The sequence below is a fragment of the Aythya marila genome (genome assembly GCF_965140915.1).
Source record: "Aythya marila genome assembly, chromosome: Z".
Lineage (NCBI taxonomy): Eukaryota > Metazoa > Chordata > Aves > Anseriformes > Anatidae > Aythya > Aythya marila.
In genome coordinates, this window is record NC_139080.1 from 85,964,579 (window position 1) to 85,980,743 (window position 16,165).

The 16,165-nt window shown below is 39.6% G+C and overlaps 1 protein-coding gene across 4 annotated transcripts in view; it reads right to left on the reverse strand.

Annotated features, from left to right (window-relative positions):
- Positions 1–5,959: 5,959 nt before the first annotated feature.
- The window catches only part of MCTP1 (multiple C2 and transmembrane domain containing 1), a 281,268-nt gene continuing 271,062 nt past the window's right edge, over positions 5,960–16,165 (reverse strand). For 3 of the 4 annotated variants that reach the window (XM_082784283.1, XM_082784284.1, XM_082784282.1), the window contains 3 exons: positions 13,141–13,250; positions 9,469–9,566; positions 5,960–8,320 (listed from right to left, as the gene is read on the reverse strand). In XM_082784283.1, coding sequence (XP_082640409.1) covers positions 8,249–8,320; positions 9,469–9,566; positions 13,141–13,250 — 280 coding nt within the window. In that variant the 3' untranslated portion in view covers positions 5,960–8,248. The remainder of the gene's footprint in view (positions 8,321–9,468; positions 9,567–13,140; positions 13,251–16,165) is intronic. The other variant, XR_014319422.1, reaches the window with a different exon arrangement.

The following is a 16,165-nucleotide window of genomic DNA, read 5'->3' on the forward strand; positions in this document are numbered from 1 at the left end:
TATATGAAGTCCACACACACTTGATGTCTCTAGCTCTTCATTCCATGGCTAAATGTTTATCTCTGGTAGAAGGGTGAACAGGACTGAAATTAAAAGACAAATTGGCAAATGTTTTTCAGTACTGACTGTAGGAATGAGAAATGATTTTTAAAGCACATTATTTGGAAATAATATGGGAATTTGCATATATTTTTCACCACAGAATTTGGTTACTTGGTGAGAGAATTTGAGATGCATGGAGTTTCCCTGTTACATGGTGCACAATGCCAGGGAAATGTGTACTGAGCTGAATGTGCACTCTGTAGGGGTGTGTGCAAATGAATGAAAACAAAATATCAGTGTAGGAACTGGTATTTCTAAAAGCTAGGAACTTGTCAAATAGCTACAGTGGAGTCTGTCACATTTCCCCAACTGTGTACTGAAAGCAAAAAGAGGATTTAATGTTCAGGCTGAGAAGGAGAAAACACAAGACATTCAGAATTAGGGCTGAGAGTTCATCCTTCCTGGGCACTGTTGCCATTTTCATTTTTAAAGTAGGTCATTTAAATTAGCACTCACAAAAACAATGAGCTAATGCACCAGCTGGAGACAGGGCAGCAGGGCAGACATTATATAAGCCCCTTCACAGAAAGGTAAGCATGCACCTAATGGCTCCTTTGTTATAACCCTGATCTTCTAATCTCAGCTACTGTCAGCTGTGCCGAGCATCTGCAGCTCCAGAGACTGCACACATCAAGCTCCCAACAATCTGTATCCTCAATAATACGTGAGCCCAATTTCCTACCAGTGACAGGTTGGTGCAAACTCACTGCGTGACTCCAGATCCTCTCTTCACCTCTCCCTTTGCTTTATCACAACTTAAATCAAAAGGTAAACAGAAGCCCTGGCTTTAAACTTCCTGGCATTTGACAGTTCTGGCATCAAGTGTATGTGTCAACTACTTCAAAAATTCATTTCTTTTTAAAATGCCACTGTTTGTTCTGCAGAGTGTCTGGTCAAAGTGCAGCTTCTGCATTGTGCTGCAGAGAAAGGCCAAACTGCAAAAATCATAGGACTGTATTTAATTGTAAACCTCAGGACTTAACCGAGAACAGCAAAGTGCACAATGAAAACTAGTTCTCCACCATTAAGAATTCCTTAGAGCATCTTCTTCCAACCCATACTTTGCTGGAGTTACCTACTTTAAACACAACTCTTCACAAACTATAGGTTTTCTGCTTTTGTATGGTTTTCTGTTAATTTATTTTCCAAAGTCAAATGCCTGTTGTGATTTGATTTTGAAGTCATACAGAGGTACAGATCTAACTGGAATGGAGCAAGACTGTAAACGCAGACATTTCAGAATCAAGTAGCAGACAGTAAGATGCATATATATATATAAATATATATAATATAGAATGGTTACAGAACTCCCAGAGGAGATTTGCTTCCTTTAAATGTGGATTTTCTCATCTCATATTCTTCATTTCCAGACTGACTTTCATTGGAAACAATTTCAAATCATTTCACAACCCACCGACACCCACCACAGCAGTAAAAACATGCTGAGCAGCAGGAAGAAGAGGCTAGATTGGAGCATAGAAAGAAAAAAATCCTGCTACAGATAGCAGGGTCACTGCGAGAAGAGTGTGTGGCCTGATCCTCCTGAAGTCCCCTGTCCTTAAGCTCTCATGCCGTACAGGCAGGGCCTTGTTCCTGTTGAGTTTCCACACAGGATCTGCCGCATGTCACAGTCAACAGCACTACTGACTTTAACTGCTTTTGCTTTTCAGGGAGGTCTAAGTGCTCTGAAAAGACCAACCTGTGACCACCAGCCCAAAGACCACTTCCGAAGAGCTCACAGCCAACTTGAAGGCTGGGTCTAACTCTGATGTGGTGTGGGGGATGGACAGAGTCTGGATGCAGGGGACCAAGAAGAGGGAGGTGAAGTTTTGTGAACATATTGCCTAGGAATTAGGTCTATAAGAGGATGAATAAGACAAAGAGAATTTCTGCATGGGAGAGAAAGGAGAAGCCTACCAAGAACAAAAAGCAAAATGAGGAGAAGCAACAGGAGAACATGACATGGCAGAGAGTGGCAGTCCCCAGTAAGGTGTAACTGGTCCTATCAGAACTGCCAGGAAATAAAGGAGAAGAGGTAAGGTGCAGTAGCCTTGAGTTTGGCTGTCTAGAGACTGCTGGCCAGGGTCTCTAGGAGGATGGGAAGGAGTGGGCCTTGGCACTGGCAGGCATGGGACCAACTCATCAGCATGCAGTCAGCAACATCTGACCTTAAGAAGAGACTAAAACCGTGTGGCAGCTGGAAAGCAAGGTGTAGATGTAACAACAGCTTTGGGATGTGGTGCTCTTGGGGGTGCCAGGAGGGATTGCCGTGGCTGTATTGGGAAGGGAAGGACAGCAGGAAGGCTGGTTCCACCGTAATTCTTCTCCCAGCTCTTTCCCAAGAGGTCTCCCATTCTTTCCAGAACTGTATACTGCCACAGCAAATTCCTGTCATTGAACTTTCTTCTAAGTGAGGCACTTACATTTACACACATATTGCAAGTAGAGTTCCATCCTTTAAATGAATCACAGTCTTTAAAGAAATCTGCAAGAATTAAAGTTATACTTCCTAGCCATTCGGTTTCCCAGTGATGGTTTTAATAATCCAGGGCCATCCTTACTTCTCTTTTCCTTCCCTCAATACATGCCTTTACAGGGACTCAGCTGGAAGAACAGAAATGTAACCAAGAGAAGGAATTGCTTTAGTCTCTAGGCCTGTTTCTTCTGATCAAGCCATTATCTTGTGCCCGTGAGCAACAGCTCCTCCCGCTTCGAGTGAGACTGCTTGTCGAGCTTGTTACGTGTCCGTCCTGGGGGAAAGGAGAATATTTTTTGCTTTTGTTACCGTATTTGTTCAGGAGGCAGAGAGAAATCTTCCTTTGTGCCATATGCACACCGAGCAGGCTGTTTAGGGGGTGGAAACATGCAAATGAGAGGAACGTCCACTGCACCAAGCCATTAATTAACGAGGTCAGTAATACAACGTGGTAGGAGCAGAACAGGAACCAGAGATCCCTTGAAGGGCTCTCTGTGCCTGGTTCAGTGGCAGGGGCTCGGCAGTGCAGACTGCAGCGGGGCCAGCATCTGGTGCGAGGGCTGGGAGTGTCCGGCTGGTGGCGGTGCCCATGCTGCAGGTTAGTTAAATGGCTCTCCTCCCCCCTTCCAGTCGTATCTAGCAATGATGCCACATGGCATTTATTTGATATTTTCATTTTTCTTTTCAAAGTCCTTATACTTGTGGCAATTGTGATGACGCAGTAGCTGAAGAGGGGATGATGCTGAATTCCAGCTCTTGTTCTCTTCCTCGCAGCTGCTCTGTGCTTATCATTCCCTATTAATTTGATCATGTTTTTGCATAATCATGCAATGTGTCTGCACTTTCTTTGCTACTTTTGACTGGGGATCTTTCTGCATCAGTTGTGCCTCTAAAAGGCCTTTTTTTTTTTTTTTCAACATTCTTAAGAAAGATCATGTGTAATATGAACAATTATGCAAAGTAAACTTTGTAGGAATATGTCTTTATGTAAGGGTACAGAAGGTCAGGCAATATCAACTTATTAAATGACTCCAGAAAATATTAATCTGCACTCTTTAATCAAAAATATATCAATGATCAACATTGTGGCCTTTCTTTTAATCACCTCCTGTAATTTAATCAAAAGCTGAGCAAGAAAAGCCATTTTTAGTATTACTTTTGATTATATTAAAATTTTTAAAAAAATCTTTATTATTGTATGAATCATAGCTAAGCATTTCAGGCTTTTATATTGTGAAATCTGAAGCATAAAAAAAAAAAAGCTTTTGACATTTAAATTTAATTCAGCACTGAGACTGATGAGAAGAAAAAACATGGCTGCATGTATTTTTTGGTCCCCCTTAGTAAAAAAAAGTCAATTTCAAACTTTCAGAAATTTGAGTTGGACTCTCAAGATTCAATAGAATTGGAAATTGTCCTGTTCCATGGCTACATCTGGCATTCCTTGAGCATAAAGTTCTTACTAACAAAAAAGAAATTATGCTCCAGAAGTACAATGTTTCCTGTGCAATGGATAGTTAAGTGGATAGTTAAGATTTTTCCCTTCCCTTCTTCCTTTTTTTTTTTTTTTTTTTTTTTTTTTCACAGTTATAGCACATGGATTTTTAATTTAATTAAGATCTAAAAATCTTAGTTTGTGAGAAAAATGCCTTCTCTTGATTACTTTGACACGAAAGGGGTGAAAACCTTCTAATGCCTGTTGCAGCAAAAAGTATCAAACCTTCCAATCAGATGACCTGACCTACACTTGTTCACATCTACAGCTGGCAGCAGCTGTGCTACAACCTTTTTTTTTTTTTTTTTTTTTTTCCTGAGAGAGAGGCTGCTTTCAAAGGACAAGATGTAGCATTTGCAACAAAGGCTAAGCCTAGTCAACTGAAGCAGTTCACCATATTTTAAACCTGGAGAAATATGGAGAGATAAAGGCTGTTTAGGGCAGTTTAATTACTTTTCTGGTAGGAAGAGAAGGATCTTTTCCTACCAAGAGCAGAGGGACAGCACCACCTGGAGGTTAGCCACTCTGTGCCTAAATGAACATCATACTCACCCTCAGTCCTGCTTCCCTCTCCACTGATCAGCCAATTGCATGATGCTTTCAACCAGGTGCAAGTGACCGAGTGGAGAGCAGTTTGTTCTTTTAAAGCCTTCACTTTTTCTCAGTTGACATCTAAAGATTGCATTTTATTTGGGAGTAGTTGAATTTCTCCTTTAAGTGTCAGAAGATACATTCCTTTTATTCCGTACTCTAATTAGGCACAAAGCAATGGAAATCCAGTCCTTCACACTGAAAAACACCTATAATTGCAACTGTGTATGTCTTAAAAATCTTTGGTTGTTCTCCTCTGCGAGATTTCAGAAAAATTCCAAAGGAAGAGGTAGTTACTGAAAATTTGCAGTTTAGGTGGGGGTGGGAGATTATCAGCTTTAATAGAAGCAGCTGCACAGCAATCTGGAAATTAGCCCAGTTGGGAGGAAAAAGTTTGTCCTCAAAAGAAAAGCAGGCTCAGAAATGTAAAGAAGCCTGTGTCTGGCTGCCAGCACGACTCCTGCAGCTGAGCACGGAAAGGAGGCGTAGGTGGAATGCGCCCTTCTCCTGCAGGTAGGGATCTCTTGCTGCTGGGGAGTGAGCTGCGAATGTCTCACCACACTTTGAGCGGCTGGTACATGGTCTAATGCTGACTAGAGAATAAATTTTTCCCTTCTTTTCTTGCTTCGAACTCCTGGGCTACCCTGGAATGAAATACATTAGTGCATTGCTGTCAGGTCCAACGGCTCTTCCTCTTGATGCTGAAGCACACATTAGCACATATGTGGTCTTCTTAATGAATTTCTCTTTGTCCCACTATTGTTTTAATTGCATCTTCTGATGGTACTCTGAGGTAGCAGCAGAAATGGAACTAGAACTTCAGACAAATAGCCTCCAGTGGACACCAAGTGTTCCAACACCTGCTTGAAGTGTGGACCCAAATGAAGCTGTTAAACTTTCTCTCCCTAGAGCAGAAAGAATTTCAAGATAATGAAAGACATTGTTCAATCCTGATTGTTTACACATGGACAAGTTATTTAGGAATAATACCAGACAAATCAGAAGGTTATAAGTTAGAGGGTTACCACACAAGGTTAGAAGTTGACTTTAGAGCCAAACTGGAAATTGAAGATACATTGAAGTATTTGCAGTATAAGGCAGGATCAAATCTCTGAAGAGGCCTCTCCCACAGAGATAAACTTAAATATTGAAAAGGGTCTCAGACTAATTAAATTATTTTAAAACATAGTTTTATAATGTTCTATTTTGGCAAGGAGAAACCTCAGTTAAAAATGATAGTGTGTTCTGAGTCAGTCCTACTCCTGTGCATTGCATTTCCAGTGAGATCAGCTTTAAAAGACTGAGGCATTAACAGAAGCTTAGCAAGTTTCAACAAACTTATGGCCTCCTTCCTCTGCCCATGCACTTACATGTTTTTGAGCTTAAAACACTGAAATCCTGCACAAAGAAATACGGTGCTTTCATTCACTTGTCCTTCATGCCACTCAGGGAAAATGATACTGTAGAACTTCAAAAAAAGATGCTTCCTGCTATTAGTATAGAGATGCTTAAAACTGTGTTTAATGCAGTAAATGTGTATAAGTCAAGACATTACCACCACATAGGACACTTGAAATTGAGTACAGAGAAAAAACAAAACAAAACAAAACAAAAAAGCAACACAACAGGAGATTGCACACAGAATGAAGGGTAATATTAAGAAAATACAAGGCTTGCAATGTATCAAAGAACTTTGCATAAGTGACAACTGGCAACAAATATTCGCACTTTGTCGAGTAGAAATTTTTTTTTTGCTTGTTTGTTTAGCTTTTTTTAACAAAGAAGGCTTGTCAGTGAATCTTTCTTCATCAATAGTATGCTGCTCTTTGGGCAACATATAACGAAAAGGTGGTTAAGTAAGCTTTGCAAATTAATTAATTAATTAATTTAATTAATTAATTAAATTCATTTAATTAATTAATTAAAAATCATGATGTAACAAGAGCATATTTAGGTCTAAGACTTTCTACAGAACAGTTACTTGAGTGGCATTCTTTCAAACATACAAATAACAAGATCAAAATAACTGTTATATCAGAAACTGGCTATCAACATATCTGTAAAATAAACAAAGTCAGAATGATCTTTCATGAGCAATGCAGCTAACATAGAATTCTTTAGAGAAATATATATACATTTGCTTGCAAAGTATTTCTAAATAGTCTTTTCAAAAAGTATTGTTAGAGTAGTGCAATATAACTTTATCATCAATTGCAACCAATGAGAGGTAACCCACAGAGAGCAACAGGAAGAACTCCTCTTGAGGACGGAATTCTGCAGCTCTCACCTGGGCAAAAATCCCCTTTAAAGTCACTGGGAGCTACGGCTAAGAGCTGTGCACAGGTAGTCCCCTAGGAATGAATTCTCTGCTCATTACATGGGGACCTGAGCGTGAAAGTCTACAAGCAGGTATCAGAATATATCCCCAAGCACTCGTTATGAAGTGGCCACTAAAACCTCTGAAATGTAAACCTTCCTACTCTAAATTTTGTTCAATTTATAAAATAACGCAGTTTCCATGCAGTAGGGCACAGTTGTTACCAGAAGAACTGACTACATTATTAGCTAAGGAAATAAAACTGGTATATCAGTTTAACCACAACTGCATTTTTTCCTCTACACTACATTTCACATTGGTAACAGGTAATGTGTTATATAATAAAGCATATAAGTATGACCTTGTGATTTGAAAGCAAAAACATTTTCTGCAAGATTTCTCTATTAAAATAGTTATGTGCACAAAAGGTGTTCATAGCATGACACCCAAAGCAATATGGAGTTAGTTTGATAGTATTTCCATTACAGCAGAACTATGGACTTCATTCACTAAACTATGTAGTACAAATGAAGATTACTGGTACGTATAAAAAAATCAGATAGGCAATCAATTACAAACCTGGCAGTATTTTGAGAGAGACAGAGATTTTTAGGTCTTATAATGGAATGATAAAAATGGCAGGAAGTTCTTTTGGGAGCTCCAGAAAGACATCTGGATTTGGTGTTTCTCTTTAGCTTACAGGCAGCCCTACTGCACAGGAATATGTTGCACCAGGAGTTAACACCACAGTCTGGAGTTCAAAAAAATTTGCTAAAACTTAAGTGCAGTAGGTTTCACTACATTGTGTTTCTGCTGAGATGTATAAAACATAGAAAATTGTAATGGTGGCTCACTGGATAAAAATACTAAGGTTCACAAATAAAATTTTACAGAATTTTTGAGTCAGATTTAAATTTACACCCTTTGTAGATTTAATCATCATGATTTGAATATTTCAGATATCTCTGACCATTGAGTAGCAGTGCGTATTTACCATTCTACATTGATTTCTTTAACGTGTCACACTATTTCTAACAAGCCTTTCAATCAGCAAAAGCCCTACTTGAAACCTTCATCAAATGTGTCTTTACAGTGCTAAGTATATAGTCAATGAGAAATGCCTTTATACAGTATTTACAAATTCTCCCCATTAGATAAAAAGGCAAAATAAATAAAAAGCTTAGAGAAAGGAAATGCTGCTTAGGCTGTAGGCTTCTCCTTTTATCTTCCCCCAGCAGATGCTAGTTTCTTCAATACATGAAGCTGGCTAGCCAGGATTGTTTTTCTTCCTCTTGCTTGGGCTGTGACTGGGATCTTGTTTCAGTTCATGATATTGCACCTGTTTAAACACAATGTTCAGAAACTGGTCAGGTGGCCACCAGCAAGAAAAAGGAAGAAAGAAAGATTTCTTTTTATTTATTTTCTTTCTTTTTCTTTTCTTTTCTTTTCTTTTTTTTTTTTTCCAAGACAAAAGAAAACAAAAAATGAAAACTATCCCCCTGCAATCTATATGGGGTCTACAGCTGTGAATCAACAACAACAGAACAACAGACCTAAAGTAAGAGAAAAAATACCATTAGGAAAATTCTGCCTGGAGATTTATTTTTTTTTTTATACCCCTGTGAGATGTAACAGAAAATAAAGACTATCACCTTTAACGTTTTGGATGAATATTCTTTGCAATCTTTTTCCTAAAAACATACTTATTTTCAAAGGCCTACCACAGAGGGGGTCAAATTCAGATTGGACATATGCACATGTGCTTCCAATTCAAGCCAGCTCTGAACCGAAATTGTTACCTAGAAAGATGGACAGCATGTAATCTTCATGATACTGGAGATGATTTATGTGCCCAGCATATCTTAATGCTTGCACCTTCACAAGGGGTTGTGTACTGCACTATAAAAGCTTATAATTCATAACTGGCTCACTTTTAAAGAATTTTATGGTCACAGTTGAATTGTAGCCAAAATTTTTCACTTTAGAAAAAACAGGCTGTGAAGTACTTGGGACACTGAGCAAAGCTGCCTGCTGGTGACTCTACCCATGTGCAGCTCCTCCATCATTTGATCCTTCTTTTGCCTGTCTGCATGTCCTAGTGGCCTCAGGGAGCAACATTTCCAACAAAAAAACAACAAACTTGCAGTGCCTCATCCCAATAAGATTCACAGTACACAGTCTGGAGGCTGCTTAACACAAGCTCTAGCACCTACTACCATCTCCCAAATACTTGTCCTTTTATTGATTTCCCATTAAGTATAACTGAGGTAGTAGTTAACTCCTCACTGGACAAAGTACCACAGACTCCCTAAGGTTCACAGACTATCCCCAGCTTGAGTTTGAATTTCTTTTTTGTGCCAAAGAAAGTGAAGGTCAAATCAAAACAATCAGATTAAAACAAAACAAAAACAAACAAACAAAAAACAGAAAATGATGATGCTATATATTAAATTAGCAACTGTATGGACACCTTAAAAATATACACACCACTTGCACATCTGAAGGAACCCTGGACAGGAAGTCAAGCAGCTCGTTGTTATCAATTGCATATGGACTTCGAAGCTTCTTCGTAAATTTATTGATGCCTGCAAAAGTGAGCATTCACATGTTACTTTCACCATTTTTTTAAACTGTGTATATATTTAATGACAAAGTACTGAGAAAGATCTTAGGATCAATTTCAAAGTCTGAGAGTAGCATTAACTAATTAATGCATAAACCATAAACTCAAGCTCTAAAAGCCATTATCTGCTGTTGTGGTTCCCTGTGATTCAAGGTAAAGTGATGTACTTAATTCCTCTAATACTGTCTTTAAAACAAATTTGACTGAGAACTCCCCTTACAACAGAAACCATGGTTATGACGCAGAAGATGGAAGAATGAGAGGAATAATGAGGAATATCTCTGTGGTGATAGGACAAGTAACAGAGGGCTTACTAGCAGGATAGAAAACTCAGGCTAGATGCAAGGAACATCTTTCTAATGCTATGGATGGTGAATCAGATGGGAAGCAGTTCATCATGTGAAGGCTTAAGAAGAGATTTCATAAACTTCTGTCTGAAGATGACAGATAGAGATGATCTGATGGCACATCCAATGGACACAATGGTTCTTCCAGACCTCATAGCCTTACAGTTTGACAATTAGCATTCATAGGCACCACGAAAATCCTCCCCAAACTAAGCTAAAAGTAGGCTTTTAACTTAAACTTGTTTACATACCATGACATACCAGCATACCAGCTCGGATTCATGCAAGAATCTCGTGTGTGGGCTCTGGGAGCACACACCTAAATCATGGCCAGGAATGGTACAAACTGGACAGATTCTTGTTTGAGCAGCAGAAAGCTAGGACAGCATTTGAAAATGTGCTGCTCTGTGTAATTTATCAAGGCTATCAGAGATAAGATAATCCCGTTTATCTTCCAGGAAGTCTTTGGTGCCTAGGCCTTTCAGAAAGCTTTAGCAAGGACATTAAGCTTCAGGACACAGTGCACTAGCAGTAGGCTTGGTAATAGTCAGGGGTGTCCACTGAATGAATTCTCAGCAATTTGGTTAAGACAGGAGATCACCAAAATCCTTTTATCACTAGATTAAACAATAAGTACTGTTAAAGAATATGTGGGATTCAAAGACATTTGTTAAAGAAGATTCTTTACACCAGCAAATTACTGAGAAATTCAAGGTCTACCCCACTGTCTATTGCACATGGCCACTAGACCACCCACTAGTGAATTCTAGACTTGTTTTGGCCTTGCCTTATCATTTGTTACTCATACTGAAAAGAGCAAGCCTCCCTGTGAAAGCAAATGCATGAATAAATCACAGTCAGGGCTTGAGAAAGGTGAAGAGCAGAACAGATGATCCAGGATGCTACAGGACAAGTAAAATACAACTAGAGGATTATATCTTTTCTAAAAGCTTGAAATTTTTCAGTTTGAAGTTATTTTCTTTACATTCTCTCATATAAACAGCTGTAGCAGCTACCAGGGCCGTGCACTGCTATGAATGGGATTAGAGTGCAGAGGGGGTTCCTACTCCACTGGAGCTGATGTTCAAGGACAAGTTCAAGGACCGACAGTCTGCTGAGGGAGAAACAGGGATAGGAAGCAAAGAACCAAGGATTTCTTACCAGGGCAGGCCAAAATGGGCAGCCCCTGTGGATTCACAGTAGAAAGACAACTATACATAAGCCTAACTACAGTATGGAGGAATTTTCATTAAAAGAACAAAACAAAAGAAAACACACACCTCCCCAAAGAATGAAATGGGCAGATGCTACCACAGAGTGGCCTGGTTTCCTATGGAAACTCAAACCACAGCAATCGTTTCTTTTAAGTGCAGGATATATGCATAGAATGAAGAAATATTTGTACACAGGGGAGGCTAGAAAAACAGAATAACGGAGAAAACAGGCATTTGTTTGGAATGAGACCTTTTTGAAAGGAGACCTGCTCCCTTCATGCAGCAAGACATGGCTCTGCACTAATGCATTACATCCCCAAGGAGGTCTGGGTTGCTGGAACAACAGCTATGCAGTACCTCTCCCATCTCCCAGCAAGATGCAAGGGAAATGAAGGTATGTGGAGGTACCTAATGAAGGTATCTCCACACATATGCTGAACAAGAAGTTGCCTAAACTGAAATGAATATGAAAACCATGAAACTGTAACCTCTAATGAGCCAAAGGGGCTAGAAGTTGTATGACTAGGTAAGTTGTGAGAGGTGGAAATGAAAGAGAGAGGGGAAGAGAGCAAGGTGCATCTAAAACAGTGATTCTGCTATTCATCAATGGTTTGGGAGGCATGGACTCGAGTTTGGAAGTCAAGGCTCTGGCTTACCTGAGACAGAGACATGAGCTTACATCTGTGGGTAAGTGTAGTACCTTCCAAGGTATTGCCAGGGATAGGTGTCAGTATAGCCTTTCACACAACAATGCAGATTTAATACTTTTGTGGGTCTTGGAGGGGTATTATAAGCTTAATTTCTTGCATGAAATCAAGGGAATGTATGAAATTGAGTGTACAAGATGTGTCCAAGAAAATGCAGAACAAGGACATTGATCAAGTTCTTTAAACAAAAGACCTACCATCTTGTCTCTGTGAGGAACCATGCAATTTTGGGAATAAACTAAGAGCTTGGGTTGCACCCAAGTGATGTTGGGTTTCTGGGGAATTAATGAAATTCTGAGGCAATTCTTAACACTAAGCCCATATAGTCATTTCTTTCAGTTCAATATTGTGTTTTGTTAAAATCTTCATTATTGATCCTTCTCAATTTTATATATTCTGATGCACTGATTTGTGAAGACTGTATGAATAGTAATAATTCTGCCTGATATATTATAAGAATAATATTCAGTCAGTTCAATGATTTTACGTTGTGTCCTGAATATTCAAAAGTTTTTTTTGTTTTGTTTTGTTTTGTTTTACATAAAGGCATGATTATTTTCTTCAGAAAGATTTAACTCTTCATAGGTTTATATGACTGAGTAAGGGTACAGCTGCTGGTGATGTAAGATGTATTAAAAATGAACAAATGCAGACTTATGGCATTATTTACAACAGATGAAGTAATGGTACTGTTTAAAATCAGTATAAAGGATAAATATAAGGACAAGTAATGAGAGCTTGACTCAATCACAGTGCCCCTCCCTTCCCCAGAATCCCCTGCCCCACCCTCTCAGTTTCTGTTCATTATCAACTGGCCAGATAGCACATGCACCTTTCTGTCAGACTAAAGGTGACCCTTTAAACAGGTTTCTTGTTGCTACGTTTACATACACTTTCACAAGATAAAGTACTGCAGTAAAAAAGGCATACTGTCCTAAATGCACTATATAGATTGAAATGCCTCTGTTTGTGTATAAGTGGTGAAAATAAATCAGAGTAATATCTAGACAAAGCTACACTTTGATATATGAAGAATCCTCATGGCTACATGTTTATAGTATGATGAAGTCTAGAATGCCAGCCAAGAAAAATGCATTTTGCAGGTGGGCCTAAATCTTTACGCAGTTGTGATTTTTAACTAACCTGTCTGTTTCCATCACGGAGCAGCTTCATGATCATAAATACAGAAAAGTACTGACAATATAATTCATCCCTTAAAAAACATTTTTTCTAAGTGGTGCAGACAGTTAAAAAAAGGCTTTACTTACCCCAGACAAGGACAATGTATCTCAGTGGAATGAAATACAGGATGATTGTGAACACACAGAGGGCAACTATTGCCAGCCAGCTCAAGAATGGAACAGTCCAGTTGAATGTGCTAAGTGAAAAATTAATAAAAGTCAGAGCATTGGTCACCCAGCAGAGTCAATAAAAGAACGAATAGTGGGCAGGAAGGGGGAGGAGTGCCAGTTTCCATCGATGACAATGAACTGAAACTACAAATGAATGCATGGGCGCTGGACACCATCGAGAGAAGGGTTTGGACCTGGATGCCCCATCCCTGGAGGTGTACAAGGCCAAGCTGGATGGGGCCCTGCCAAACTTGATCTAGCATGTGGCATCCCTGCCTATGGCAGGGGGTTGGAGTTATAAGACCTTTAAGGTCCCTTCCAACCCGAGCCATTCTATGATGCTATGAAAATAGAAGGAGGTCCCAGTGTCACTCACTTCCCCACTGGATGGCACCTCTCCCTGGCCCAGCTGCACCTGTCTTCCAGAGGAAGCACTACTCGGCTTTATGAAAATTTTAGTGCCTGTCCCCAGGCACTGGACAGAACAAACATTTTCTGTCTCTGCAAATGTGCAGGCAGCACAGGTCCTTGTCTTCCACTCATTTTCCCCTGACCAGAATAGGGGTAGGTAAAGTGTTAGGGAAAAGGAGGGGAGAGAACAATTGGTCCCAAAACCAGGGATAATGCAACATTAGAGGATGAAAGAAAGACAAAAACACCTACTCTGAGTGGGAAAATGAAGAAGGAGGAAAAGGAAGGAAGGTAAAAAAGTGAGTGGCGTAAGATAAAGTACATTACAGGAAAAGCTAAAGAAATAAACTAGATCATTCCAGATAAAATCAAATCAAATGCATATTTTTTTACAAATAAAGGAATAAGACTTCTGGGATCCCATCAGGGTTTCAGGGCACTTTACAAAAAAGCCCCATATTAAAAAAGTCCTTAATAAGGCTCCAAAACTCTATGGTGTGATACAAAACTGCTGATCACCTCATTTTACAGAGGTTGAGGTATGGACAGGGAGGAGGTGAAAGCTAATAGGTCTTAAAACAGCCACGCTGTGGCCCTCCAACCTCTGCAAGCAAGGAAGAGAGAAAGGCCAGATGGCCAATTAATACATATTGTCCCATGGGATCTCCAGTGAAAGGGAGCTGGGCTAAGTGGGATCATTTCTTGAAGGCACCACCATGTCAAAGGTGTAGCATGACATTTATCCAGAAGGAAAATGTGGCTTTGGCTCTAAGTAGCTTGATGATACTCTTTAAAGTATTACCACTAACTATATGCCCAATCAGTGTGATTACATTATTTTGGCTTCTCTGGCTGAATAATTGCAATTATCTGAATTGCTAGCCATATTTTTCATAATGAGCTCTGGCTTCCTGTGTTTATTTGTCTTCTTTTCTCCCTGGCAATTTTGACATGTCTCCAGAGTGAACATTATGTAGTGTCACTTGGTGTAGGATCACTCCCTTTCTCCTCAGGGGACACCTGCTCTTTCCCCCTCTTCTGCATGCATTTGGGATGAACAGAAGGTTGAGGGTCTGCTCATGTTCCTGTGACTCGGCTTTGTGCAATGGATCACAGACACACCATGTGTGGGAACACTGGCTCCTCACTTAGCAAACCTCCTTATGTGCTGTGTTAGCACAGCATTCAGTACAGGTTTCCCATTATAGTTTTAGGAACAAATTACAAAGATTTATAGGAAGATTCGGTCTCACTCTGCTTAGAAAATTCTGTTCCTCTCATCTGGTATATAATAGAACAAACCCCACCTCCAAAGTGCATGATTTGAGAAACTTAATCATCAAGGCAACTTCCGTAAGCAGCCTTTTGATAAAAGACTTCTTTCACAGAGGCTCATTTTGCTTGTCTGGAAAACTTGTGCAATATAATGTGCTTACATCTGCCTCTGCTGCTGTGAATGCAGCCTGTTTGGAAGCGTCCCCACGGGAATGCTTCCCAGGTTTTCCCATTAGAGCCTTTGCTCTTAAACACATCAGTGGCAACCTCCTCTTTATCCTGATTCTGATATGTTTGCCATTGCTAATAGATTAAAAAAAGCAAGGCAGAACAGGAGGAGAGATGACTCTTAAGTTCCCTGCAGGCTGACCTCCACCCAATGTATCAATTTTCTAAAATTCCCTTAAAACACACATTATTTATTTTGGGGCCATATCCTTTTGCATGAGCTGTGGTCTCATAATTGGGAACACCAAGGCATGGCACGTTGCATGGAGCAGTGGAAAAAAAAAGGAAGGGAAAAAAAAAAGGTTGCCTTGTGCTCATAGAGCATACCCAAAACAAGCAGAAATACACAGCTTTAACTTTCCTTTAAGATGTGCTGAGCGCATCAGCAGAAACTTTATAGCAAAGTCTCCTGTGAAGGTTTTCTAAGTCTGTACGGCCCGCAGGTCACCTTTCTGCATACCCTTCCTGCCCGCAGTGGAAAGGAGGTTGTGAATGCTCTGCTCCCAACTTTTCATCTTGCAAGGCTCTGCTCTCAGCTTTCGGAGGGCAGAAAGCCAAGTCAATTCTGTCCCTGCTTCTCAGCTGACAGCGTTTCTGGAACCCTTCTGATCTCAAATAAAAATCCTTAGACTGCTGCTCAGTGACCATGCCAAAAATACACCAAACTTCCTGTCATAAATCTCAAAACCTCTCTTGCTTAATGTCTAAATTTGTTGGCAATTCTTATATATCATGTATAAGTTGTTATAAATTACATATAATCCAGGAGGAAAGGTTTTGCTAACTTACATAAATAGAACATTTCCCGCAACTGAACATACATATGTCCTTAAATTCTGATACCCCGATTCAGCTCTGCTTATTTCCTTTCTCAAAACTGCATCTTTATTAGTACTTTTAAATAACTACTGTTAGGATTTACAATAAGATTCTCTTTCTGTTTCACTTCAGTGCCTTACTTCTGTTTTTGTTTTTTTGTTTGTTTGTTTGTTTGTTTGTTTGTTTTTCTCCCCAATTAATACATTTC